This window comes from Thrips palmi, unplaced genomic scaffold, assembly GCF_012932325.1.
Source record: "Thrips palmi isolate BJ-2018 unplaced genomic scaffold, TpBJ-2018v1 HiC_scaffold_12, whole genome shotgun sequence".
Classification (NCBI taxonomy): Eukaryota; Metazoa; Arthropoda; class Insecta; order Thysanoptera; family Thripidae; genus Thrips; species Thrips palmi.
In genome coordinates, this window is record NW_023144623.1 from 8,504,622 (window position 1) to 8,530,083 (window position 25,462).

Below are 25,462 nucleotides of genomic sequence, written 5' to 3' on the forward strand. Positions count from 1 at the left end.
CGCCTGCCTCCCCCGCCGCACCGCGTCGCGCCGCGCAGCGCAGCGCAAGCCGTGCCGCGGCGAGCCGCACCGTTATCTTCGGCGACGTGCTGCCGGCATCGGTGGCCGCGGTGCCGGCCTCGGTGGCCGTGGTACCGGAGGCCAGCACCACAGACTGGAAATTGGCGCGCCATCTTGGCGGCGCCGGCGGGGCGGATGCTGGAGGCTGGCTGCTGGCGACCGCTGGGGGCGAGGCGGCCGTATCCGGGCGGGGCTCCGGGCGAGAGGGGGAGGGGGGGGGAGGGGGAGGGAGGGCTGCCCTCCGCGCCGCCGCGTCACGCCGAGCAAGAGGAGAGCGAGCGGAGAGCCGAGTTGAGAGTGGCTGCAAAACGCCGTCCGCATTGTTCTGTGGGAAACGCCTGCAACTGTTGCCCAGCGTAAAAGCGAAACTGTGTCGGCTCGGCCCGGACTCTGGACCCCGGACTCTGGACCCCGGACTACGGCCGGGGCAGGATCAAGGCGGATGGGACCCTCCTCTGGGTCCTTCTGGGTCCGAACGGCCGGGGCCCGAAGGACGCAATCACTCCAAGCATTATCTGCACTCGCCAGGCAGGAATCTGCATTCTGCAGTAACGTTGGTGGTGTTGAGAAACGAGGGTGGTCGCGGAGGAAAGGGGTCGAAATGTGCGTCGCAGCGTCGCAGCCTGGTGCCTTTCCTTTCGCGCGCCTTGGGCGGCGAGGCAGCGAGGCAGCGAGGCAGCCAGGCAGCCAGGCAGCCGGACTAGAGTTATGCCTCCCCAGGGCACATGTGGAGGAAGAAGGGGGGCGGCACTTTCGGGGGAAATCCCGTGCCGGCGCGTATCTCTCTCCTGGATCGACCAGCAGCCTCGTTCTAAACGGCGGTCCGTCGCTCTGTCTCTCTCGCACTGCAAGCACCCCGACGGAACGCCGCGCACGAGTGCGAGAGAGACCGTGACGTCAGTTGAGAATCAGCCCGCGGACCGCTGGAGGGAAGGGAGGGAACTGAAGCGCACAGGCGCACGCCGTCAGGCGCGCCCCCGCAGCCCCGCGCCCCCGCAGCCCCGCGCCCCCGCAGCCCCGCGCCCCCGCAGCCCCGCGGGGACGCCTCGCTGGCTGGCATCGCTGGCATCGGAGAGTGAAGGCCGCGAAGGAAAAAGCGCCCCTAAAAAGGGGGAGCCGAAATTCTCGGATCTGGGAGGAAAGAGACGCGGCGAGATTTGGACACACACACACACTCACACATGTCCCTCACACACACGGACATGTGGCGGTCGAGCGAGGGGGCGTTGCCGGTGTCTGGGGTTTCCGGGAGCTTCGCAGAACCGAAAGGTACAAGTCCCACGCCGGGCGGTTGCGTCACTTGACCGTCTCCAGGCGTCAAGCCTCGGGGGGCGGGAGACATATTTTATTGTGACACCTCAGCACTGGCAGGGTACGGCAACCGTACGGCAGGATGTTCGGCCAGGCATCTGAGTCGTAAACCGTCCAGGATCGCTTTCTCTGACGCGTTCGGCAGGTTCGCAGCACGCAGCGACCAGAAAGGGCGGGAAAATTTGCATATTCTGTCGGGGCTCGAAACCCACGACCAACGGTAAACCGACTTTTCTAACGTCCAAATGCAGCATTTTCCGTCAACATCATCATCAACGCTGCTAGGCCTATGCAGATGATCTTTAGCGGTTCGAGTCAGCAAGACACTTCGACCTCGCGCGGCCTCTCCGCAACCTCAGATGCGGTAGGGTTTCGGGTTTGTGAATTTGAACGGTACTACCAGTACTGCTTTTCGGAAGACAAAATAAGGGCGATATGTTTGGAGGGTGCCCAAGACATCCGTCTCACACAGCACTTGACATGGTCCAGCCGCATCGCTGGCCGCCCCTCCCTTCCTGAGACGCGGGGCAGGGGCGGGGGGGGGGGGGCGGGGCGGGGCGGGGCGGGGCGGGCGGGGGGGGCGGGGCGGGGCGGGGCGGGGCGGGGCGGCGCGGGGGTGAGGGGGCTCCCCCCACGAGTCATCTGGGCTCGGACGGGCGAGACAGCGCGGCACCGCGTCTTTCTCTCTCGCACTTTCTGTCTTTCCAATGACTTCCTGCTGCCGGCGTGCAGGGCCGTGCAGGGGCGTGCAGGAGCCCCGCATCAGCCGGCTGTACCCTCCCACAAATTAAATAGACACGACCCGAGGACAAACAAATAAGGGGCTGGCCGGCCGGCCGAGGCGTGGACGAGGCACGGCATAGCAGGACAGGGCGTTGTTGGTGAGCCCGAGCAAATACGGCGCGGACGCGACGCGCGCGCCGCCCGACGGGGCGCGGTGCCCAACGGGCCGACGGGCCGCGGAAGCATGAATGAAACGGGAAGACTCAATGGAACCACGGCGCCAACTGGTGCCCTTCACTCTAAGACGGACACAATCGCTCCACTCAAAGGTAGAGCGCTACTATTTAAAATTTTCATTTTATTTTTATTTTTCCAGTGGAGCCACACAAGTCCTTTGCCGTTCCTAGGCATATGCAGTGCCGTGAGCAACAGCACATCCTGTTGCGGATGAAATCCGATCGCCCGGCCCTGCTGCCGCGCTGCCTGCGGAGGTCCTGGCCGAGGTCCTGGCGGCCCAGTGGCAGAAGGCCCTGCACTGGAAAACGAGCTGGAGATGAAAACGGCGACAGGGGCGCTCGCAGTGCAGGTGCGTCCCCACGCTCGCCGGCGGCAGTTCGCGGTTCGGATCCTGCCCCGGGATTCGGCGCTTCGCGGGAACACATCATGCATAAAACTCGCGGCCCGACCCAACCCTCATCAACAAGGGTCACGACTTGGAGTTTCCCGCGCCAAACTATATTCCAAGTCGAGGAAACTTACGACCGCCGCCGTGAGGCGGGGAAGGGGGAGGCGCATCGACGGAGGGGCGCGTTCTGAGAATCCTGAGAATGGAAGCGCGCTGCTTCCACAGTGTGCTTCCTCGTGGCATCGACTCCCGGCCGTGCCGTGCAGCGCCAGCCGCAGCGCAGTGCCCAGCCCGGTTTGAATCAAAGAAAAATGGGCGCGCCAAAACTTGGCGGGAATTGAGATGCAAGTCAAGACGCCGGGATGCGAGCACGCCGCCCCGCCGGGGCTGCGTCCGCGGCACGCCCTCCGCCGCCGTCTCGGTCACTCTGTCCTTCGGGGCCACGGCCTTCCCTCTTCGCCGCCGGCGTTTCGAACGCGGTTCGGCGGCAGCCTTGCGGCAGCCCGGGCGGTGCTCGGCAACTCGGCGGCGCGGCCCCGTGTTGATACTAAGTTGGCGAGTCTTACCCGAGTTAGCGTATAGTTGGCGGTATGCTCCTTCACGTCAGCACGTTGTGTTATCTAAGATTGTTGTTTCAAGTCGCGATTCCGAGCCCCTTCGCCTTCGCGCGGCCCGGTTGGCCCGGTCTCCCGGAGCAATCATCCTGCGGGACCTCCGGGGCACCATCCCATCCCACCGCATGCCCCTGTAAGGACTCTACCCCTGCCGCCAACGGGGACTCTGCTTCGGGCTTTCGAGCGACAGCCGAGCGATTCGGGAGATCGGTTTGTCGCCCTCTCTCTTTCTTGCACCCTTTAAAAGAGTGAGAGGCTCATGCTTGACGGAGCAGTTTGTTGAACGTCCTTAACCCCGTGAGTAGGTGTCGGATGGGATGCCTGCGCTCTCGGCGGCCGTGTCGCTTGGGATGCCAAATGGGTTGCCTGCCCGTCAGGCGCCTCGCCGCCACCCTCAATGTTTTAACGTAGACTCATTGGTGTCGTGTTCAAAACAAATGGTGAGGTAAACAAAAGACAACAAACTCTCTATACTGGGAAAAGACTGTTTATTCCAAAGCTTCAAAAGCTCAAAACTTTTCAGATTTAAAAAAAAAAATGCAAATCGGGCATTAACATCCTTGAAATTGATATGCTTTAAAATATAGTAAGTTTCACAGTCAAGAGGTTGCGCCTGCGCCTTTAATTTCACTCTTTTTGATCAAAAGTGGAGAAGGACAAAGAAAATGAAAGATTTAGGATACAATCAGATGCAATTATCATACTTCATAAGAATGACATTTTGCAAGTACAGCAGGTTCTTTTAGTGACCATTCATGCCTCATGTAAAAACAAATAATCTTACAATCATAAATATTGTACACTACAAACACATATTATACTCTCATCCTAAGTCTACAGGATTAATAATTTATTAAATACTTGTCACATAAATTGCTCTTTTCTCGACAAAAAATTAAATTCTCTGTGTTCTAAATTACACAGACACATATTCACACATGCTTTTTGAAAACATTATAAGACAGGAAAATCAAATGAGAATTTAAACCAAGGCCAGAGGAGAATGGAAATACGTAACAGTGTATTTTTTTTAACAATATGCTGGCATTTAATAAATGAAAGGCTCTCCAATGGTTCTATACTGTCATGTTTGACTACTAATATATAAATAGAATTATCACAGAAATTTTGACCCTATGGTCAAACTGCATTATAAATATGCAACATCACATCAAAGGAGATTAGTTTCATCTTCACAAAGTAGATTATTACTTTTAAAATAAGTATAAAATCTTTCAATGTACAAGTAAGGCTAGTACCGTAGCTCCTCATTTTACATCAATAATCATCATAATCATAATCCCCACCATAGCAGTCATCTTCGCCTCTGTGTTGGTTTAGCATGTGAGATATTGACATTCCCTGGTCCGGATGCTCTTCTTCAGGTTCCATGTCTTCATAGTCCTCTGCATCATCTAAAAATTAAAGATTCATTGGTTAGAAAATTGTTGATGATTAGTGAATCATGAGATGTCTACAGTATTGAGGCTTCAATTTACCTGCTTCCTCGGGGGGATTAGAAGCAGTGGTAACTGGAGTAGCTGGAGTATCTGGGAGTATTGGAAGCACAGCAGACTCCATCTTCTTCCCTCTCCGGATGGCTGTTGCCACCCTGGGTGCTTTCTTTTCGGTTTTTATGACCTTGAGAGGGGGTTCCACTACAGCTTCATTCTCTGACTCCAATCTTTCCCTACATTAGAAAAGGAAGAAAGAGGGGAAGAACCAGAAACATAAATTATGGTTGCTCACAAACAATGCCAGATTCAAGATACAAATAAATTCACCTCTTGCTTTCGATGAGCCGTGATGAAGTGACAGGCACCAGGTCTGTGTGTAGGTCAACCGTGAGGTTTTTAAGAACATCATAATTAAGTTTTGAAGACATTTTTTTCTCTTGTAACATCTTTTGGACTGCCTCACCTGAGAAAAAATTTTAAAAAATAAGAAACAAGATTTAAAAACTATAGTGGAACTAAACCAAAGTCAGTATAAAGAAAGAACAAACCAGCAGAACCACTTGATGAGCCCACATTTCCTTTGGCTTTTTTGTTGCTTGGCTTTCGCTTCTTCTTTTCAGGTTTGCCTTCCTCCTGATCGCGTTTGGCCTTTTCTTCTTTCTCTGAAAATTCAAAGAAGTCTGGTCAGCTTTTACTCTTTAGTAAAAAAAACAAAAGTAAAATTACATACTTATTAATGCTTTTACCTTTAAGTTCTTTTAAATAATCTGCATTCACTTTCATCCAAAGAGAGTCTTTGTTTAGAGCCTCTTGTTCAGACATGATATACGAATCAATTTCATTGTCATCAATATCATTTAAATCTAATTCCCCTGTTTGTTGGGCTTCTGTTTCCTCCTCTATGGGCTTTTCTCGTGTGCTTTCTAAAAGTCCCATACTAGCTATACTTGGACCTAGGAAGGAAACATAAAACATACTTGTAAATAGAGTGAAATTTAACAGAATGAAAGAGATTTAGAGAGTCAACCTACCTAATCCTTCAGAGGGTGTGTTTTGATTACTGGTACTGGCTGTGTTAGAGAGACAATCCTTTATGACTCCAATAGTGGATTGAGAGGCAAAACGATCTGCTTCAGCACTTTCGGGATCTAAGGTAGGATCTGCAGCAAAAGCAAACTAGTAAATGAAAAGTTCAAGCTTACTTCAAAAACAAAATAAAAAACAAGGTTGTGACATGACGTACTAGACGGTCCCTCAGGAGGACTCCGCAAAAGTGAAGCAGTAGCAGAAGAAAATCGTTTGGACCTTACTTTGCGGTCTTCTAGTTGTCTCTCAATTTCTTTTTGTAGTTGGTTAACGTGGCTGTCCATATCATTTTCATCCATCAGCTGTAAAAAGCAAAAATAAAGGAAATTAAGTTGTCTTTTTATTCATAGTAATTCATACCAATTCCACAAACAAGTCAAACCTTTTGAAGCCGTTCTCTGTCCTTTTTCCGAGCTGCTTTGAAGGATGGAGGGTCCTGCTCCTCTTCCAGGTCAACACTCATGAACTCATCAAGTGTCAGTGCAGACGAAGGCGTTTCACCAAATTCCATCAACCTGTTCCAAAAATATAATTTTGTGACCATTCTCAAGAGTTAACGGAACTCTTCCCTGTGGCTCCAGGTGCAGCTTACCCACCTTTTACGCAAGGTTGACTCATGCACCTTGACTACCCTGATGACGTCGTCTACGGTGCGGTTGAACTCGTGCAGCCTCGCAGCAATCAGCAGAGCTGAAAAAATTTTCATTCGTTTAATCCATTGAGAATTGACGGGCACCCGGGCGAGTCGTCTCCAGAATGCGCTACCTGCTCCGCACAGGCCCGACGGCCGCCTGCCGGTGTGGATCGAGTCCCTCTTCATCCGCTGCACCAGACGCAGGGCCGTCATGGACACCTGCTGCGTCTTCTTGCCGAAGTCCAGCCGATGGGCGAACCGAAGAATGTACAGGCAGGGGTCTGCAACAAACGACAGGGAAGACTTCAACTTCAGCACAAGCGAGAAGCACCAGGTGACGGCGGTACCCCACGCCGGCATGAGAAGCACGAGGCGCGTGGAGTATTGCCGCCGGGGCACTGCGGGCCGTGGACTGTGGACGCACTTCGCCCGACTTTCACCGTTCCCCGACAATAATGAGATTCTAGGGTGCGAGACGCGCACCACAACAACTCTGATAGTGCTCGCGGCTCGCGGCGGGTAGAGGACTCAAGTGACGCCGCGCCGCGCGTGGCGGTGCGGCTGACTGCGGCGTCCAGGGAATGCCAGCCGGGGCGCGGGGTATCGCCGGAGGCGTGCCCGGCAACAGCTCACAACAGCTCTAGCCTGGGGGAGGTTCTCGTTCTCACCACCGCAGACGAACCCCAAATTTAAAGAACCCAACCCCAGAGCCGTAACCAAAGGTTGCTATCGCTACAGCACGGAGTGAACGGAGGGCTGACATTTCGGACCCCAATTTCTCATTGTTGCCGCGCCGGACTGCGGGCGCAAAGTGCGCGAAACTGCCAAACCCAACCCGTCAGACCCCCGCTCGAGCCCCTTTGCCTTCGCGGGGGGCCACGTGTGTCCACGTGCATCCGAAAAGCTCGCGGACGCCGCGCCCTGCAACGCCACCAGTTCGATTACGCGTCACCGCCGAGCCGTTTCTAATGAGATACTTCGAGTCGCTTCAATCAGACCCGAGTCAGGCCGGCGTCAAGGCGGAGGCGGCGGAGTGTCGGAGGCCGCCGCCGTGGCTCGCAGCTCACTGCAGGCCCACACCGTGCCCAAGCACTGCGGGGGCAGCTCAGGCCGACGGGCAGGCCGCCGAAGGTGCTCCGAGGGCCCTTCGCAGTGAAGGCTTAGGCTTGGCGACGTGGCTCGGCGCTGTGGCGGTGGTGGCGGCGGAGGCTGCCGTGCCGCTGCAACTTGAGCCAGCCAGCAGCGAGCCTCCAGCCGGAGCCTCCAGCTCCAGCGGCCCAGCGCTCCAGCGGACTGCCGGCCGGCCGCGCAGCGCGCAGCGACGCGCAGTCACAACAACGGCAACGGCTGGCTGCAGCTGGACCGCCTCGCCACGCCGGGCATCCCGCCGGCCCGCCAGGTCGCCGACGTCGCGAAGCTGAGACGCGCCGCAGCGGCCCGTGCACCGCGCCGACGACCAGTGCAGCTTCAAAGTGTGTGACAACCAGTGCAGCAGACAGTGCAGTGACAATGGCGTTCCACCTCGAGCCCCTGCGCGCCCTGCTGGAGAACTGGGCCTGCGACGACCGCCTGGAAGCAGTCTTCCTCCAAGGCAGTAAGTATCCAAGTACCCTCTCGCCCTCGCCTCGGGTTTTCCTGGTCTCCTCGAGAGCGCCGCGGACGTGCTTCGAGGCGTGCTCTGGCCCTGGCGGCCAGGCCCGAGGACCTCGTTGGGGATGAGCATGGAGTACCCCGCCTGCCGCTGCCCGGTGTATTTCCAGGCCAGCACGCTGGAAGGCGGAATACGCCACGCCGCCCGGAAAGCTACCGGCGCCGGGGAACGCCCGACCGCCGCAGGCTACCGCAGGGCCCGTAGGACATGCAGCCGCGCAGGGCAGCGGGGGCGTGTGCGTGACAACCCGCGGTCTGAATATCTTTCGACACTGGCCCTCGGTGCCATCGCTTCGCACTGTAGTATCGCTTTCCCCGGACGCGATCATGCTGCGCTGACTTAAGGTGCACTGGGACAAGTGCGGTGCATCGCACGGCATGGCATGACCATGGCCGCGGGCAACAGAGGGCGGGCGGTCGAGAAACAAGGCCGGATCATGGCAAGCTCTCTGGTCCACCCAGACCGCCGCCGGCTGGTCTCCGTTAGTCTCCGTCGGCCAGGTCAACCTTCGGCACCGCCGGTCCCCAACACCGCGCACTCAACTTGGTTAATGAAGGAACTGGGGCGTCATTAAAAGGGGGAGGCGAGCAGGCTGACTCCGAACAGTACTGTCTCTCTCGCACTCGGCTGGGCTGGGGCGGACCGTAGGGGTGCGAGAGAGACAGAGATAGGGAATCCGCCGGCCTGGGCGTGCGTCACCTGTCAGCGGCGCGCCGCGTGGCCGCGTGCCGGCACTGGCGGGCGGGGCGGAGCACCGCGGAAAAACGGCAAAGCGGGAATCGAACCAGCGAACCAGCGCCCAGCCGACTGACTGCCAACGCCCACTCCGTCGCTGACATCTCATGAGACAGAGCTAGGCAAGCTCTGTTCGGAATCGCTCTGCTGGGCATCTTCAGCGCCTGGTGTAGAAACGGCAGTCAGTGAGCGCCTTGCCTGCACAGGGCACAGGTACAGAAGTCAAACAAGGTCGAAATTGGGCTCCGCGGTGGAGGGGGGAAGGCCCGGCGCGAAGCGCGAACGGTGCGAACCGGCGTGGCGGGTCGGTCGGCCTGTATTATGGCTGCGGTGATGTCACAGCCAGTCCCTTCCTTACGCCAGCGTGCTGGCTGTGCCTGGCTGTGCCGGCCGCGGGGTTGTGTGTTTTGGTGATGCAGTCAGCTGCGAATCCTCGCCACCGCCACGCCGTCATACCCTGCCCGCCGTTTCAATTCAGATTTCGGCCGTGAGCGGCTCGCACGGCCGGTCCGGGCATAGAGCCCTTCTATTCAGGGGCCTCACACGCATATCCATCGGCATAAAGCTTCGCCTGGTTCACCGCCAGCGCGCAGCGCGCAGGGTCAAGCAGCCGGCTGGAAACAAAACGGCAGCCAGGAAGCTCTTTCAGTGGAGCCAGTTCGCCAGTTCACTGCACTCCGACTTCCGCGACGAGTCGCCCGGACTCGCCGCGCATATCAACAACCGTCTGCTTGTCTTGCTTGACTTGGCGCGGCGGCGGAGGCACTCAGTTTGGCTATTAAATGCGCGGGGGTACCGAGGAAGTGGCCGGCACGGCACACGGCACGCCGCCACGCGGAAGCGAAGCAAGCGAAGCAGGCCGTGATAATGCAAGGCAAAGTCCAAGTCCAGCCAGGCCCTGCTCTCTCCTACGCTACGACTAGTACTTCCCTCCCCGACGCGCGCCGCGTGCGCCGCGAGCTAGCCGCCCTGTTCCCGCGGAAAAGGTCCCCGTCGCGACAGCGTCCGAAAACGACACCCACGCATCTCGCTCCCGTTCATCGCCATGGGTAAGACGGAGAGGCTTGCACGCGTAGAGGCAGAGGCGGGCCTTCACCGCAGTGCGCCAACGCGGCGGCCAGACGGCCAGACACGCGGGCAGACGGACGGACCGCGACGACGCGCGGAGCAGAGCGCCGCCAGCGCCCCTGGCGAGCTCTGCCGCAAGCTCTATCGATCACAAAGCAGCCAGCAGCCCGCAGCAGACAAACTCTGCAGTAGACAACACGCAGTGCAAGATGGCGACTTAGTCGGGCTGAGGAGCAACCCATTCACGACCATGGCGATGTCAAATCTCTACTCCAAGATCGCGCCCAAACCCGAGAAGGAGCGGCAGCGGTACAGGGAGCTGGCGGTCACCCAGACCAACGCCTGGGTCAACGGTGAGTGGCCAGGCAGCCCCGTCCTGGGCGTTCTGGGCGCCCTGCCCCCGCCCTCGCGTCGTCTGCACGTCTAGCTTTGTTTTGGTGGGGCCCTTGGAGGACCCCCGCGGCCGTGGGGCTCCAAAGGCGCCAGTCGTGGGTGGGCACCCTCAGCAAGGCCCCACAGGCTGGACGGCAAGCCTGCGGAGCCTCCAGGACCTTGTGGAGCCCCTGCCCAGCAAGGACCCCAAGCGCTGGTGCACTGTCTGGAAGCCCCCCCCCCCCCCTCCCCCACTGGCAGGCGCGACCACTTTCACCGCGGTATTACGACGGTTAGGTAACTGCCTCCTCGGCCCCTTCGGCCCCTCGCCTCGGCCCCTACGCCAGACCAGAGTGCGCCCCGGCGTCGCGTCGCCCACGAGACGCGTCCGACGCGATGAAGCCGCCCGTCCCGTCCATCCAGCAGGAGGAGGACTTGTGTCAGGACGCTTGCGCTGGACTTCCCGTCAACTGTTTGTCGCTTGCAGCAGGTTGTCCATTACAAGAGTTCCGTGTCTTGTTAGTGCGCTAAAAAGAAATGTGGAAGGGGGGCAAAATAGCGCTCAATCTTTTTGATTTGACAATTGGACTCACAAGACGATATTTTTCTGTTTCAGCTGAAAGTTGCAACAATGGTGGATTTTCAATTACCCCACCGAACAGCGTCTCACAACGTGAGGCCATGCAAATTCTACAGCCGGCCAGCGCACCCACTTCACCTCTCGCATCACCCAACCTGACATCAACGACAAGCACAACATTCAGTTTGAATGTGGCAGGTTGTAGCTCAGAAATGACAACATCGAACAGCAACGGCTCATGCAGCAATACCACAAGCAACAGCAGTTCATGTCTTTTACTCCAACATGGGCAAGGCACAGTAGACCCCAATTGGCAAGCTACAAAACCTAGTGTACGAGAACGTAATGCCGCCATGTTCAATAATGAACTCATGGCAGATGTGCGCTTCATGGTTGGAAACCCTGGTGAGTACAACATTTTGTAAAGAATAAGTTTGGTTTCAATAAGTCCTGTACATAATGCCTTTGCTTTTTCTTAGGGCACACCCAATGCATTCCAGCCCACAAATATGTGCTGGCCACTGGTAGCTCAGTATTTTATGCCATGTTTTATGGTGGGCTTGCTGATGACAAGGAAGAAATTGAGGTACCTGATGTTGAACCACCAGCCTTCCTAACTTTATTAAAGTAGGTATTAAAATTATTAGCTTGTTTTATGTGTCATACTGTTCTTGAATTAATATACCTCATTTATTCCTTCTTTCTAGATATTTATACTGTGATGAAATACAACTAGAAGCTGACACTGTTTTATCTACTCTTTATGTGGCTAAAAAGTACATAGTCCCACATTTAGCTCGTGCTTGTGTCAACTACCTAGAAACCAGTTTGACTGCAAAAAATGCTTGCTTGTTGCTAAGTCAATCCAGACTATTTGAAGAGCCAGATCTAATGCAAAGGTGCTGGGAAGTCATCGATGCACAGGTACGTGCATGTGGGGCAGATGAGTGTGTAGAAGAGGATGATGAATCAGAAGCATATCTCTAACAACTACTTTTAAGTAATGTAATCAGATGTGGAAAAAAATTCATCCTATGAAAGTAAGAATTCATATTGTGAACAGAAAGTACAAAGAAGTACAAACTTTAAAATTGAGTGTCAGTATACGTTCAGATACAATTGATGTTGAAGATGTACATGTTAAGACTTGCCAAATGACAAGACTGGGCCCAATTCAAGCAATCGCGAGCTAATCTGGCAAGTCACATTTTTGTGTCTAGGCCCCAATATTATATTATATGTGATATCAGGAAAATATCTAGTCAGTATGTGAAAGCTTGTGATGAGTAATAAAATTTTCAAGGAAATGTAGAAACTGCTCTCCATTTTTTCGGACCTATTTTCCTGGGATCTCAGCAGGGTTGGGAAAGAAATTTAACAAGAGTCACAAGCTTTACAAGCAGTTAAACTAGATTAACTAAATTTTATAATTCCCACTTGAGACAGTAAAGAAACCTTATGGAGTTGGGAGCTGCAATGTGATTGCCATCGCATAAATTGTATTCTGCAGTGTTTAATTTATTTGTATTTGCTACAGGCTGAGATGGCTTTGAGGTCAGAGGGCTTTGTTGACATTGACATGGCTACTCTGGAGTCCGTTCTCTCAAGAGAAACCTTGAACTGCAAGGAAATGCACTTATTTGAAGCAGCGCTCAACTGGGCTGGAGCTGAATGCCTTCGGAAAGAAATTGATGCAACTGCAGGTACTTCAATTTTCCAAATTTTGAAAAGTGTATTAAGTTATTTGAAATTGTTTTGACTGCCATTTGTGAGTTTCTCTTGCTTTCCAGATAACAAGAGAGCTGTTCTTGGCACGGCTCTTTTCCTCGTTCGGTTGCCCACAATGAGCCTAGAGGATTTTGCCAATAGTGCGGCACAGCTGGGAGTCCTTACACCGCAAGAAACAATAGATATCTTTCTGCACTTCACAGCGCACAGCAAACCTATGCTTTCATTTCCGACTAGAGCTCGCGCTGGTCTCAAACCTCAGGTAAGACAAAATTAGAATGAGACTTGTCAAGTTAACAAAAATTAAAGCTCTTAAATAATATGTTTTTAAAATGTTTCTTTGTGTGAACAGGTTTGCCATCGGTTCCAGTCATGCGCCTACCGAAGCAATCAATGGCGGTATCGTGGGCGATGCGATTCCATCCAATTTAGTGTGGATAAAAGAATTTTTGTCGTTGGCTTTGGCCTTTATGGGTCATCTAATGGTGCAGCTGACTACACAGTAAAAATTGAATTGAAACGACTAGGTCGAGTACTTGCTGAGCACAATACAAAGTTTTTCTCTGATGGTTCCAGCAACACATTCCATGTATACTTTGAACATCCTATACAGGTATGAATTTTTACATCATTTTGTCATAGTTAAGTTGGAAATGAAAAAAAAATAATACTAAGAATTTAATTTCCTTTCTTTAGGTGGAACCAGAAAGCTACTACACAGCTTCTGCCATTCTTGATGGTGTTGAACTAAGCTACTTTGGGCAAGAAGGCATGAGCGAAGCAGCAGTTGGAGCAGTCACATTTCAGTTTCAATGTTCTTCCGAAAGCACAAATGGTACAGGAGTTCAAGGAGGTCAAATACCAGAACTCATTTTCTATGGGCCCTCTCAACCCCTTGAAGATCACTGATACATGTATCAACTGGGCCTGGCAGTCCGAAGGTTCTTATCAGTCATACAGTGCAGTCTGAACAAATTTCAACCAAACAGGAAGACAAAAAAGGCTCAGAAATATAATTTACCTGAATTTGACGATGAAAGACCCACCCAAGCTGAAGCCAAGAAGCAAAACAAATTCAAAACTCCTGGAAAGTTGCTTTTATCCAGTATACATGCATTGGCAAGTGGTTTGGACTGCATGCGTGTTCAACAAGCTTTCTGATATTAATTGGAGCTCAAGAAATGAAAACAAGATGCCTAGTGCCAGGTAACCAGTTACAACAACCCTTTGATTTGAAAACAACTGTTATTGAAAAAATACATGAGAAGAAATAGATCTCTGAACGCTTTGTTTCACCGGTCCCCAAAACAATTGTTGGCTGTAAATTTTAATTAGTTCCTATTGGTGACCAAGGTAGACAATTCTGAGAAAAACTTGCATTGAATTTAAAACTTAATAGAACCTTACTCAGCAATAGCACTTTAACTACCCTGTTTACAAAGAGTTGAACGAGGGGCGTGCCAATGTACTAGAAATTGGACTGCACTATTTTAAATCGCAATTAACGTAGGGGAATTTTGATATTTTACGAGGAAATACATGAAATGAAACTGTACTGCAGTATAGTTTCACCAGCTTTCAAGTGAAATACTTCAATTAATACATGAATAGGAAGGTATCTACTTAAGAGGATATTTTGTTTTCACGGGAATCATGAAAATTTTATCCAAATGTCATAGTGACCTAAAAATATTTTTTTTGACCTCTTTAATTGACACCAATAATGTAAGAAATATTTATCTAGCATCTTGAACTTATTTTTAAAAAGGAGAAGATTGTTACCCTGTTACATTTGTATAGGTTTAGTAAGATGTCTGGCTGTGCAGAACAAATTCAATTCAATTGTATATTCTTAATAGTCTTGTTTCAGTGCATCCCAGGGTAAAATATAAATAAATCGGGGACAGAGCCACTTTAAATTTTATTATGTATTGTTCGAACTTTGATACTCTGTTTAGGTATAGCTTTAAATAGTCTTTTGGGCAATTTTATTCTAAACCCAACCTGCTAAGCACATACCTTTGATGTAAAATTATTGCACAAGATAATCTTTGAAAAGTTGAACTTTATCATAGCCTATTGTTTATTTATATTTTGCTAGTACGTAAAAATTTAGTTGTAAATTACTGGTTTTCACCAAAACCATTCAGTGTATGCAATAAAAGGTTGCCTTTGTTGATTTGGAGCATTTAACTTACACCTGGCAGAAAGCCTTTGTCCTATGTTACTTGCTTCTTATGGACAATTTTAGTATATTTGAGTCTCCTTTAAATAACTACTTTTCTTTCCTCATATATTTTGTGAATGATTGAATTGTAAGTTGACGAAATGTCAAGCTTTATAGATGTTGTAGTCTATGTACCATACTCAATAAAAAAATTTGAAGCGAACTATATACCCGACTTGAATTACTACCTATACATGGTATACATATACAAGATACTGTATATGAAGGAATTAGGAGATATTTTGACTCACCCATCACTGGAATGGACAGACTGAGAGCTTGAGAGAGTCTGAGATATGTGCGACCCAATTCGTAAACATCAATTTGGAGCACATCACTGAAGTCGATTAGTAAATCTGAAATGCAGTTAAGGAACGCCAGGTGACAGAAAAGTGTGAGTCACACACTCAATGGATGATTTCAAAGGATACGGGTTGTTCCTTCAACGCGACATGTGATGTATAGGCAGGCGGCAATAACATGTGTGCTCCGCCGACCTCGAGTTAATTGCCGTGACAATGCCATTTTGAAAAAATTGAAGGCTTCATCAATACACAATTGGCTCAAACTGGGGAGGAATTACAAAGCAATTAAAACCACAGAGCCCATACATAATCTTCATAATTAAATATAGGGTTTCACTACATACCCAGTTAGCTGATGAGCTAAATTAGTGATGGCTTTCTTGGCATTTTGTAGAGTTATTTCACGGGACTCTTTGCCAAGACCAGTATGGAATGCTGCAAAAAGATGCGAAAAATTTATTCAACAAATTGGTTAGTATAAACAATTAGATAAAACATTCACTTAAAAAAGAGCGTATCCAAAACATGAAGGAGCTTACTTTGGCCAAAACCTCTAGCACCACCTTTGGAATCAGATGACACAAACTGTCCCAATGCCGAGGAACCACCATGAGCATTTTCCTCAAACTGAACTTCAGAAACAATAGCACTATGCTCCAGAACAGTACCACAATTAGTACACACAACATCTCCTCTTGCTGGATCTGTATCCAACTCCAGAGATCCACAATTTGTACATTTGTTACTGGAGGACATGTTTAATACAGCTGCTGTGAAACAAGACAGAGAACAAACAGAAAATTAGCTTCCTATCAGGTAAATGGCAGTGAAATCGTTGTAATGTAAATTTCACCCTGTGACAACAATCAAGAAGATTGAGATTAGCAACCCCTGGACACCTCAATAAAAATAAAAACCAAATAATGCAGTCAGAAGAAGCAATAAGTACGATAAACTAACAGAAATTAGAAGAGTAGTGTAAGGAAAGCGGCAAAGCGGATTTGTTTCAGAACTGGCCCAAACAATAATTATGAATAATAAATTTAAATGGATTTTGTTTATTTCAAGATGATCAACTTCCAAGAAAAGAGGCCTTTGGGAAGTTTGTTTATCCATGAGTTGATTTATTGTCATGAAAATAGACATGCTGATAATACAGTGATGGGGTTACTTTCTCAAATAAATAGGTTATATGTCAGAACTTTCGATAAAGGCATCAGAAAACTTACTGGTATCTCTTAGCAGGAACTAATTCTTGTGACAGATAACCAGCCTATGTCAGAACACAAAATTTCAAGGAATTCTGTAGGCGAAATTATGTTGCTTACTTTTTAAGAGAGGGACATCCTGCGTATAATGACCAGAACGGTTATTAGTAGAAAGACAGAAACATATCACCAAATAATGCGCTCTGGTACATGAATATGAACTTTTCAAAACAAGTTTACTCTCTAACGCAACAATAATTTTTCTTGTGTTTTAATTGCCTTTGAAAATGGCCATTCATTTTGTGTGACTCGTTCCATTCATTTTGTGCTTAGGTTGGTACTCTTTTTGGCGCCAGTCCAATTTTGAATTTTGCCAGCAGCCGGCAGCCGGCAGACGACAAGCAACGCAGTGAAGCAACAGCGAGCCTGATTTATTCTCTAATTTTACACTCATTTTTGCATGTTAGACGGTGCATAACTCAGTATCACAATGGGAGTTAAAGACCTTTGGCAGGTTCTCGCACCTGTATGTGAACGCAAGTCGCTGTGGGAACTCCAAGACAAGTCTGTGGCTGTCGACTTAAGTGCTTGGGTGTGTGACAGCCAAAATATTGTGGAGCACAGTTCACAACCAAACATGCACCTCAGGTCTAGTTTTATTTCTTGTAAACTCTTCCTGTTAGTTGTCATATGTATAACTTTCATAGTCGTCAATTTGTTTTGTTTGTTTCCTTTTCAGGAACTTGTTTTTTCGAACGTCATGCTTGCTGCTACTTGGCGCAAAGCCTGTGTTTGTTTTAGAAGGAGATGCTCCTGATTTGAAACTGAATGTCATGTCTCAACGCAATGCAGCACGAGGTTTAAAGAAGTCCACTAAAACTTCTGGCAAACGTTCCAGATATAAAGGCATTCAGAAAAAAGTTAGGCTGGGAATTTCATCTTGTTGGTATTTTTTAAATATTCTTATGAATTTTGAAATTAATCTTAAATATTTTTTATTCTTATGCAGTGCCAAGAAATGCTTAAGTGTATGGGTGTGCACTGTGTTCAAAGTGCGGGAGAAGCAGAGGCTTTGTGTGCCATTTTAAATGAAAGAGGGGTGAGATAGTTTTATGTGTCACTTCTTGAATCCTTTTCGTTACTTAGAAAATACTTACTCGACTGTACATTTATAGGTGGTAGACGGTTGCATAAGCCAAGATAGTGACTGTTTTCTATATGGAGGACAAGTTGTTTTTCGTAATTTCACAATCAGTGCCACTTCTGGTGGAGGTGGTGGACCTGGCTTCAGTATTGATATGTATAGAATGCAACAAGTGACAGAGCTCTTGGGCCTTAGCCGTACAAAGCTCATTGGGTTATCACTCCTATGTGGATGCGACTACAATCAAGGTGTTTCCGGTGTGGGGAAAGAAACAGCAGTTAAGTTTCTAGCCACTTTATCAGATGCTGAAGTCTTTTCAAGGTAAGAAATCTGTACATTCTGTCAACCTGGCTTTTATGTATATGTTGTCTCCAATCTGCTGTAAATTTGTGTTGCTCTTTCAGATTTTCAAGGTGGAGGACTGATCCTATCTATGTACGCAGAGAAAAAGAACGATCTATGGGAGTATGTGACAGATGCTGTCACATTGGCAAGAAAAAGGTTCATGACAAGAGTGGGTGCGAGCTTTGTGGCACAGTCAGAAGTTGTCACATCAGTAGTGATCCTGATTGTCTCATCAATCTAGATCCGTGAGTGGGGAAGGTTTCTTTTATAGTGTGCTCAATACAATGGTCTCTATTTAATTAGTGTTTGCCCCCTCTAGTGATGATCAAAAAGTGATTATAAACGAATTGAATATTCGAAAAAAGGCACTTCAAGATGAAAGCTTTCCCTGTCAAGATGTTATAGACGAATTTTGTAGTGTTGAAGCAATGCCTTTACCAGAAAAAGTGTCATTGGAATGGTCCCAACCAAATCTGATTCAGTTCATGGTTAGTTGGTTTCATTTCATGTTTTAATATTATTTTTTGTATAAACCACCTCTAATTATATTTTTCTCCCTTTTTAGAAACTGGCCGAGAAGCACTTGAGGTGGGATGAGTGCTATTCTCTGGAAAAGTTTCTGCCTTTAGTTACTCGGTGGTTGATATTGAATAAAAGGAGTTCTGCAAAATGTCCCATCTATCCAGAGGCTATTTTGAAAACACGAGTATTAAAAGGAGTTGCAAGTTATGAAGTGAAGTGGACAGATCAGGAAGGTCTGTTTGAGACTTTAGTGAGTGAAGAGTGTTCAGATATTTGTTTAACAATTGAGCCAAGGGAACTCTTTGGTAATGCATTTCCAGCATTAGTTACTGAATTTAATGCAAAGGAAGATGCTAAAAAATTGTCCAAGCAGAAAGGTTGGTAAAAATTATCTTCAATAATAGTAGGTTGTCATTTGTTTTACCTCCCATGCCTAATGCTCTGATTTAAACTTCAATCATATGTACAGGTAAATCTAAGCCTCGAAAAGCTGCAAAAGTGTCACAAGCTCTACCAAAATGTCCAAAATGTGGGAAAGATTTGCCATCTAAAACCCAGAAATGCATGTGTCATTTTGTGAAAGTGGCTCCAGCAGAGAAAGAAAAGACATCTCCAAAATCTCTGGAGGAACTTCTTGATACTTTGACACTTAATTCAGCTTCTTCCAAGAGAGAGATGAAAGAGCCAGCTAAAACTGCTATAAAATCAAAAGTTGCGGGTAACAGTGAAAAATTAAAGAAATTACTCTCCCAAGTATCAGATGAGACTGATACTGGTGCGAGTCCCACCTTGGACTGTGAATCTGAACAACTCAACAAGACATACGAGTCTCCAAAGTTCTCCTTTGAAGACCTTCTAGGTGATGAGAAGTGGACTGTTGATGATTTTGTGGTAGAGGAAGAGGGAGACCTATCAGACATTGTTCAGTCCATCACAGGCAGAGGGAGGAGTACTGATGAAATGAAGGCAAAAATGAGCAAGTCCCCTGTGCCCACACATGATATGGAACTTGAAAACTCCAAGGAAGAGATGTGTATGGAGCACACGACTGCAATGCCAGTTTTGGCATCTGGAGATGTGGATGTGGATTCTTCAGAAGAAGAGGCACCCTACACCCCCTTAATTGATAGAATACGGAAGCTTCAAGAAAATAAAGTTCCGACAAAGAGACACAGCATTGTTGCAGCTATGAAATTGCGTCGTTTTTCAGAGTCATTTGAAGCATTCTGCATGGGTGACAATGCCACTTCATCTCCACGAGTCAGTAATGATGCTGAATCAAGTAGTGGTGATATGAGTGGTCCATCACCAAACACATTCAGTTTAGGTATAACCAACTTGTTGGAAACCTCTGAGCAGCAGTAAGATTGTACCACACCACTATACTCAATAAAGCTGAATTTCTGTGAACAGTTGGTGTTTCCTTTGAGTGAACCAGCTCTGTTAATTTCAAAACCCTTCAATAAAATACTCAAAAAAATTCATACAGGACAGTTTAATGCTATATAAATTAAAATACATTGATGCAAGCAGTGAGACAAAGTACATTGCCATGGAATTACGAGAACATAAAATAGACTATTTACAACAGGTTATAAGATTTTTCCCATAACAAAATAAATGTGTAGAAGGAGCATTGAGACACTGCCAGATATCAAGTCCACAGCTTTTAGTCCCAATGCTCATAGACATTATTGTACAAAGTTCATAGAAAACATAATTGCCAGTCAAGAAAAATATTTAAAAAATTAAACAACGGAAAATTTATCATAGGTCAATACGTATATTACAGCTGCACATCATCGTTTAAGCTTCACAGCTTTTTAACTTAACTGCTTAAAACACAATCATTCAATGTATTAGGCTAAAATAACCTATTATTATTAATAGCTTTAAATTACCATACAACATGCATTCTTCATCACAAATTAAATTAACTTAACCACAAGGATTATTTCTTCCTCTTCTTGGTTTTAGTGTCTGGTGTAGTTGAGGCAGAGCTGGGGCCAAGGGAGTCGCCCTTGCGTTTCTGACTTTGTTTGGTGGTGTTTGGTGTCCCACTGTTGGCACTAGGTGTTCCTGGAGCAGGGGTTGAACTGGACTGGCTGGTGCTGTTTTGGGCAGGAGTACTGGTTCCAGCAACATTACTACTTCTGGGTCCACGCTTCTTTTTCTCCTGTCTTTCTTTTTCTTCCAGCTCTTGATTTTCGCGTTCAATGAGAGTGATGAGGGTGTTGCACCTTCTCTGCAGTTCCATGGCAGTACGGGATTTAATGAACCAATCAAAACGGAACTGTGGAGCAGATCTGAAAACAAAGAAAATTGTAATAAATTCAGACCAGTAATTATAGGTTCTATTCGTCTTTTTCCATCATTTTTAAATATTGTCCTACCTGACAGCAGCCCGAAGTTCTTCATATACATTTTCTTTGTCAAATCCCAGTTTATGTAGCATGCAAACCAGGAAACGATCTTCTTCTTCGGTATAGTTCTTTCCTTTATTTGTCCCATAAGAAATGCGCAATTGATGGAAGGGAGCTCGATACCGTGCCATCTAAAACAAAAAAAGGTCACAGGTTATAGGAGAAATTACTGCATGTTTGAAGATATTAATGTGTACACCAAATCTTACCTTCGCATCAAGAGCCTTCTTAATTCCAGCACGGCGCTGAATTTTAGCCTCTCCTCTTTCTATTTGTCCCATAATTCTGTCAATGTCTTGAAGTTCATGACACCGCTCCCAAAATACTGTGCTGTATTCCATAACTTCTTCTGGAGTTTTTCCTTCCACATCCCTTGCAATATTTTCAATATCATCTCTACCATATTTTTCATTAGCCTTGATGAATTGATTAAAGTCACGTTTTGTCCAGTTTGTGAATCCTTGGGTCAACAAGCTTTCTTTTTCAGTAATCTGGAAGAGGAATTGAATTATTGTACAGCCAGGAAAAACAGCAGAAACTTCTATTGGGTTTAAAAGACATTTAACTCACCTCTTCTTCACTGAGCAGCTCAGCCTCATCAATTTTTCTCTGCTCCTCTTTCTGCACACGAGCAGCTTCAGGGCCAAGTTCTGGATTTTTGGGAACCTTATAACCAAGTGATTTGCGGAAATGATAGATTTCCTGGTCTAATAGTTCAAACAATCTGGGAGGGAAGAACTGGAAGTCCTGCACAATGGGCTGCTTTGGAGGGCGAGGTGCTTTGGGTGCCTTTGGCTCTGATACCCTCAGGGCCTCTCTGAAGTATGCATCAACAGCATAGTTAGCTTTCCTTTCTCGCTTAGGAGGTTCAATCCAGTTCCCAATGCCAAGAACCTTTTGCTTTTCTCTGTAGTCTTCACCCTCAAACTTATAAACAGAGTCTGTTGGAGTATCCACTGTGAAGTTTCGTAGAGAAGATTCACCCATCTCTGAAAGTCGCTTGTTGAGTTCTTGGGTCTTGACTTCTCCCTTTTCAAGAATGACATCAATGTCTTCATCAGTTATGGCAGATTCTTTTGAGGCAAATACTTCATTGGCACCATGTCTGATCATGTTCAACATTTCATCCTTGTTGAGTGCACTAGCTTTGTTGTCAACAAGACGACCTTGCTGAATCACAAGTTTGTCAAGTCGCAGCTTCACCTCAGCACGTTCAACAATTTTTTCTTCAACAGTGTTTTCAGTTATCATGCGGAACACTCTGACTTGTTTCTTTTGACCAATACGATGGGCACGATCCATGGCCTGTAGATCCATCTGTGGGTTCCAGTCAGAGTCATAAATGATTACCACATCAGCTGTAGCAAGGTTAATACCGAGACCACCAGCTCTTGTTGACAACATGAAGACAAATTTCTTGCTGTTTGGCTCATTGTACTCATTAATTTGGCGCTGACGATCTTCATGAGGAGTGTTACCATCCAAACGGCAATAGTTGTACTGCCGCCAGTGACAATAATCTTCAAGGATGTCCAACATACGGGTCATTTGGGAGAAGATGAGAACACGAGATCCTTGTTCTTGCAATTTGGGGAGCAATTTGTCCAAAATAACCATTTTTCCACAGTTGTACACGAGGTGCTCATCAGTTGTGTAAGGTGGACCCGGTTCAGCACCATCAAACAGGTAAGGATGGTTGGAGCATTTACGCAGCTGCATCAAAATGTTTTGGAGGCGCATCTTCTCAATTTTACCAGCTCCATTTACTACATCAATATCCTTCATCAAAACCTTGGTGTACCAATCTCTTTGCATTTTGCTCAAACCAACATATATTTTGACTTCCTTTTTGGGCTTAAGCCTTTTCTCGACTTCAGACTTCAAACGACGGAGCAGGAAAGGGCGCAGAACCGCATGCAAACGCTCAACAAGCGAATTGTCACCAAGGAAGCTGTTGGTGTCAAACCATGAATCAAAGTCATCTGATGAGTTGAAGACATCAGGAAGAAGGAAGTTCAGAAGTGACCAAAGTTCATGGAGATTGTTCTGAAGGGGTGTTCCAGTAAGCAGAAGCCGATTGGTGGTTTTGAATTCACGGACAATTTCTGACAGTTTTGACTTTTCATTCTTGATCCTGTGAGCCTCGTCAATCACCATGTAACGCCAGTTGAATTTCTTGAAGACACCCTTTTCCCTGATAACCATTTCATAAGAAGTAATGCAGACATCCCACTCTCCAGGCATAAGGGTTTCTCTGATGAAAGTGTTCTATAAAGAAACCAAAGCATTAGATCATGAAATTGTTCATCCATTTCATACTATTTTCAAGGTGTGGAGGCAAAACTTACTCTTGCTTCTTGGTCACCGATCAGACAAACAGCTCTCAGGGTTGGGCACCACTTGTTGAATTCGTTCATCCAGTTCTGAAGAGTTGATTTGGGAACAATCACCAAGTGAGGTCCATTGATGTTCCGATAGTGCTTCATGTACCTAGTAATAAAAACACACTTGTTGAACAGGGAAACACAAAATTCAAACAGGAGAAAAGAAAGAACTTTTTAAAGCTCACCCTAGAAGAGAAATTGTCTGCAATGTTTTACCAAGACCCATTTCATCGGCAAGGATACCATTGATTCCATTTTCATACAAAGATATCATCCAATTGAGACCACGAACTTGATAGTCACGCAGTTCACCACTTTTAATATAAAAAGGAGACGCATCAAACCGAGTGATAGCTTTTGCACTAGTATTTGTTTCAGCTAAAAGCTCCTCATCTTCCTCTTGCTCTGTTTTGCGGTGACGATGGCTGAAAGAAACAGAACAACTATGACAACCTATTCCTCAAAACTAGCGAGTAAAGAAGAAGCTCCACCATTTGAAACGTACTCTGCTGCCTCTTCATCCTTAGGTTTATCTACAACCTTCCTTGGTCGCCCTGGTTTCAACTTCAAGGGACTGCTAGTTGACTTTTCTTTAGCATTATTAGACATGAAATGGGAAAAAATCTCAGTCTGTTTGAGAAGAAAATCAAAGCGCTTGCTCCGGTCACCTTCCTGAAATTGGAAAATGAGAAAATCATAGCAGGTCAATAAAAAAGGTCCATTGGCATCAAAGTCTTTTTACAAAAGTTTTCAATTGACATTGAGTGAACAAATACTCTCAAATGGATCTTGTGACAAGACTTACCAATTTGTTATCAAAGTCTTCTCCTTTTGGCTTAGCAGGAGGTGGCCCATCTGCTGAGGAGGCATTCTGTAAAAATAAACCAAGGGTCAGGATACAAACAACAATCTGACAAGTCGTGAGGAACGCATCATAATTTTAGAGGTTAGGAACTCTACATTACTTTACAAAGAAACAGAGAAGAAGGAATAAGCAAAGGATATAACGAAGTGAAAAGATACAAAACAATGTGCATTGCATTAGACATCGTAAATATTAAAGTCAGAACGACTAGCAAAATAAGGAGGAAGTCAAGGTATACACAAAAGCGAACTAGAGGACAACAGTTATTACAAAATTAAGGTCTATGAAAGACATGAATCTTACTGAATTTTCTCCAGTGTCCATCGCTTCGTCCGTTTTTGACATTTTGGAACGGTTTAGAACCTCGCCCTGCGCTCTACTGGGAAAATGCTTTGAGTCACCGGTGCACAAAACCGTCTGAAATCAAACAACGACGAAAATGGCGTTTGGCGGGCAGCCGGTGGCGGCGGCGGCGGCGGCGCGGCGGCTACGAGAACTAGGAGCTGCGTTCGAATTTCTCGCCGTTTCGAGCGCATCCGAGAAATTCAAATGCTGCTGTAAGTTTAATTTTTTTTTTTAGAAAGTAAAAGTGCAACCAATGCCATTGTTGGCGTTTTCTGAGATCAGATATAATTATTTCTTTAGAAGAACTCACATTGGGCACATTTTGTGTACAGTCACAGAAAATGCTGGATGGAACCTTGGCTAGAGTCCTACACTGCTTTTTTTTTGGGGGGGGGGGGGGGGGGGGGGCGCCTCATGGGCCCGGCCGGGTTTGTGGGCTCGTGCTCGTGGTCGGGTCTATCCGTGAGAAAAGAAGTTATTCTTTGATCCGAAAACAAGGAGCACCAGAGAGCCGTCGCAGGAAGGACCAACCCCAAGTCTACCGTACCCCACCTCCTACCTCAACCCTAAAGCCCCTTGCCAGCAAAACATAAAAACACTTGCCATCAAGTGCAAATTAAATTGTTTCCAGGTGACAGAAAATGCATTGATCTGGTCTGGGAAATTCATCCCACACTCAGCAGAGATGCAGCCGTCATGACTGTAGGACTTCCCCAAGTGCTCCCCCTCCCCCTCCTCCTCTTCCCTGGGGGGTTCCAGACCTAGGAAGCTCTAAGGGACACAAACGTGATATAATTTTACAATAGTGTATCTTTATTCCCGGAACTTGTCATGTTAACAAGGGTTGAATTTGTTGATCGGAAATGGGTCCTAGCCGTAAATGGATTTGTGTCTGAGAGGGTAAGACGGTATTCACAAGGCTGTCACTTCCCTCTTTCCTTTGTGGAATGAAACCTTCCACCTCTACTAATGTCTGGTGTCAAACGCCATTGACTTTCGTTTTACTAGTTGTCACAAGATCAGCAAGTAGATCCTTGCGAACCCTTTGCC

General features: G+C 47.3%; 4 protein-coding genes across 9 annotated transcripts; 2 read left to right on the forward strand and 2 right to left on the reverse strand.

Moving 5' to 3' along the window:
• Positions 1-3,804: 3,804 nt before the first annotated feature.
• On the reverse strand, positions 3,805-16,643 carry LOC117640675 (transcription factor IIIB 90 kDa subunit). 3 transcript variants are annotated; one of them, XM_034377466.1, is made up of 15 exons: positions 16,505-16,643; positions 15,716-15,946; positions 15,521-15,611; positions 15,303-15,439; positions 15,123-15,227; positions 6,642-6,791; positions 6,473-6,566; positions 6,259-6,391; positions 6,034-6,178; positions 5,822-5,950; positions 5,537-5,743; positions 5,339-5,452; positions 5,118-5,253; positions 4,833-5,023; positions 3,805-4,748 (listed from the first exon to the last, which is right to left on the reverse strand). In XM_034377466.1, exons 2-15 carry the CDS (start codon positions 15,930-15,932, stop codon positions 4,612-4,614), a joined length of 1,986 nt encoding a protein of 661 aa, XP_034233357.1. In that variant the 5' UTR covers positions 15,933-15,946; positions 16,505-16,643; the 3' UTR covers positions 3,805-4,611. The 3 variants fall into 3 exon arrangements, with proteins under 3 accessions (XP_034233357.1, XP_034233354.1, XP_034233356.1); XM_034377463.1 differs by having other exon boundaries at positions 16,406-16,561; XM_034377465.1 differs by having other exon boundaries at positions 15,716-15,943; positions 16,406-16,544.
• On the forward strand, positions 7,910-15,039 carry LOC117640676 (BTB/POZ domain-containing protein 6-B). 4 transcript variants are annotated; one of them, XM_034377469.1, is made up of 8 exons: positions 7,910-8,104; positions 10,953-11,321; positions 11,396-11,543; positions 11,624-11,840; positions 12,454-12,619; positions 12,707-12,906; positions 12,997-13,257; positions 13,341-15,039. In XM_034377469.1, the coding sequence occupies exons 1-8, from the start codon at positions 8,020-8,022 to the stop codon at positions 13,551-13,553; spliced, it is 1,659 nt and encodes a 552-aa protein (XP_034233360.1). In that variant the 5' UTR covers positions 7,910-8,019; the 3' UTR covers positions 13,554-15,039. The 4 variants fall into 4 exon arrangements, with proteins under 4 accessions (XP_034233360.1, XP_034233361.1, XP_034233358.1 ...); XM_034377470.1 differs by lacking the exon at positions 7,910-8,104 and adding an exon at positions 9,927-9,945; XM_034377467.1 differs by lacking the exon at positions 7,910-8,104 and adding an exon at positions 10,096-10,317.
• A 114-nt stretch (positions 16,644-16,757) lies between the features above and the next one.
• On the forward strand, positions 16,758-19,807 carry LOC117640674 (flap endonuclease GEN). The gene is made up of 8 exons (XM_034377462.1): positions 16,758-17,032; positions 17,124-17,304; positions 17,394-17,483; positions 17,560-17,849; positions 17,933-18,118; positions 18,193-18,361; positions 18,439-18,772; positions 18,865-19,807. Exons 1-8 carry the CDS (start codon positions 16,875-16,877, stop codon positions 19,758-19,760), a joined length of 2,304 nt encoding a protein of 767 aa, XP_034233353.1. The 5' UTR covers positions 16,758-16,874; the 3' UTR covers positions 19,761-19,807.
• A 68-nt stretch (positions 19,808-19,875) lies between these two features.
• Positions 19,876-24,531, reverse strand: LOC117640673 (chromatin-remodeling complex ATPase chain Iswi). The gene is made up of 9 exons (XM_034377461.1): positions 24,371-24,531; positions 24,008-24,073; positions 23,708-23,874; positions 23,388-23,627; positions 23,167-23,308; positions 21,389-23,086; positions 21,028-21,309; positions 20,789-20,949; positions 19,876-20,701 (listed from the first exon to the last, which is right to left on the reverse strand). The coding sequence occupies exons 1-9, from the start codon at positions 24,410-24,412 to the stop codon at positions 20,347-20,349; spliced, it is 3,153 nt and encodes a 1,050-aa protein (XP_034233352.1). The 5' UTR covers positions 24,413-24,531; the 3' UTR covers positions 19,876-20,346.
• Positions 24,532-25,462: the final 931 nt, after the last annotated feature.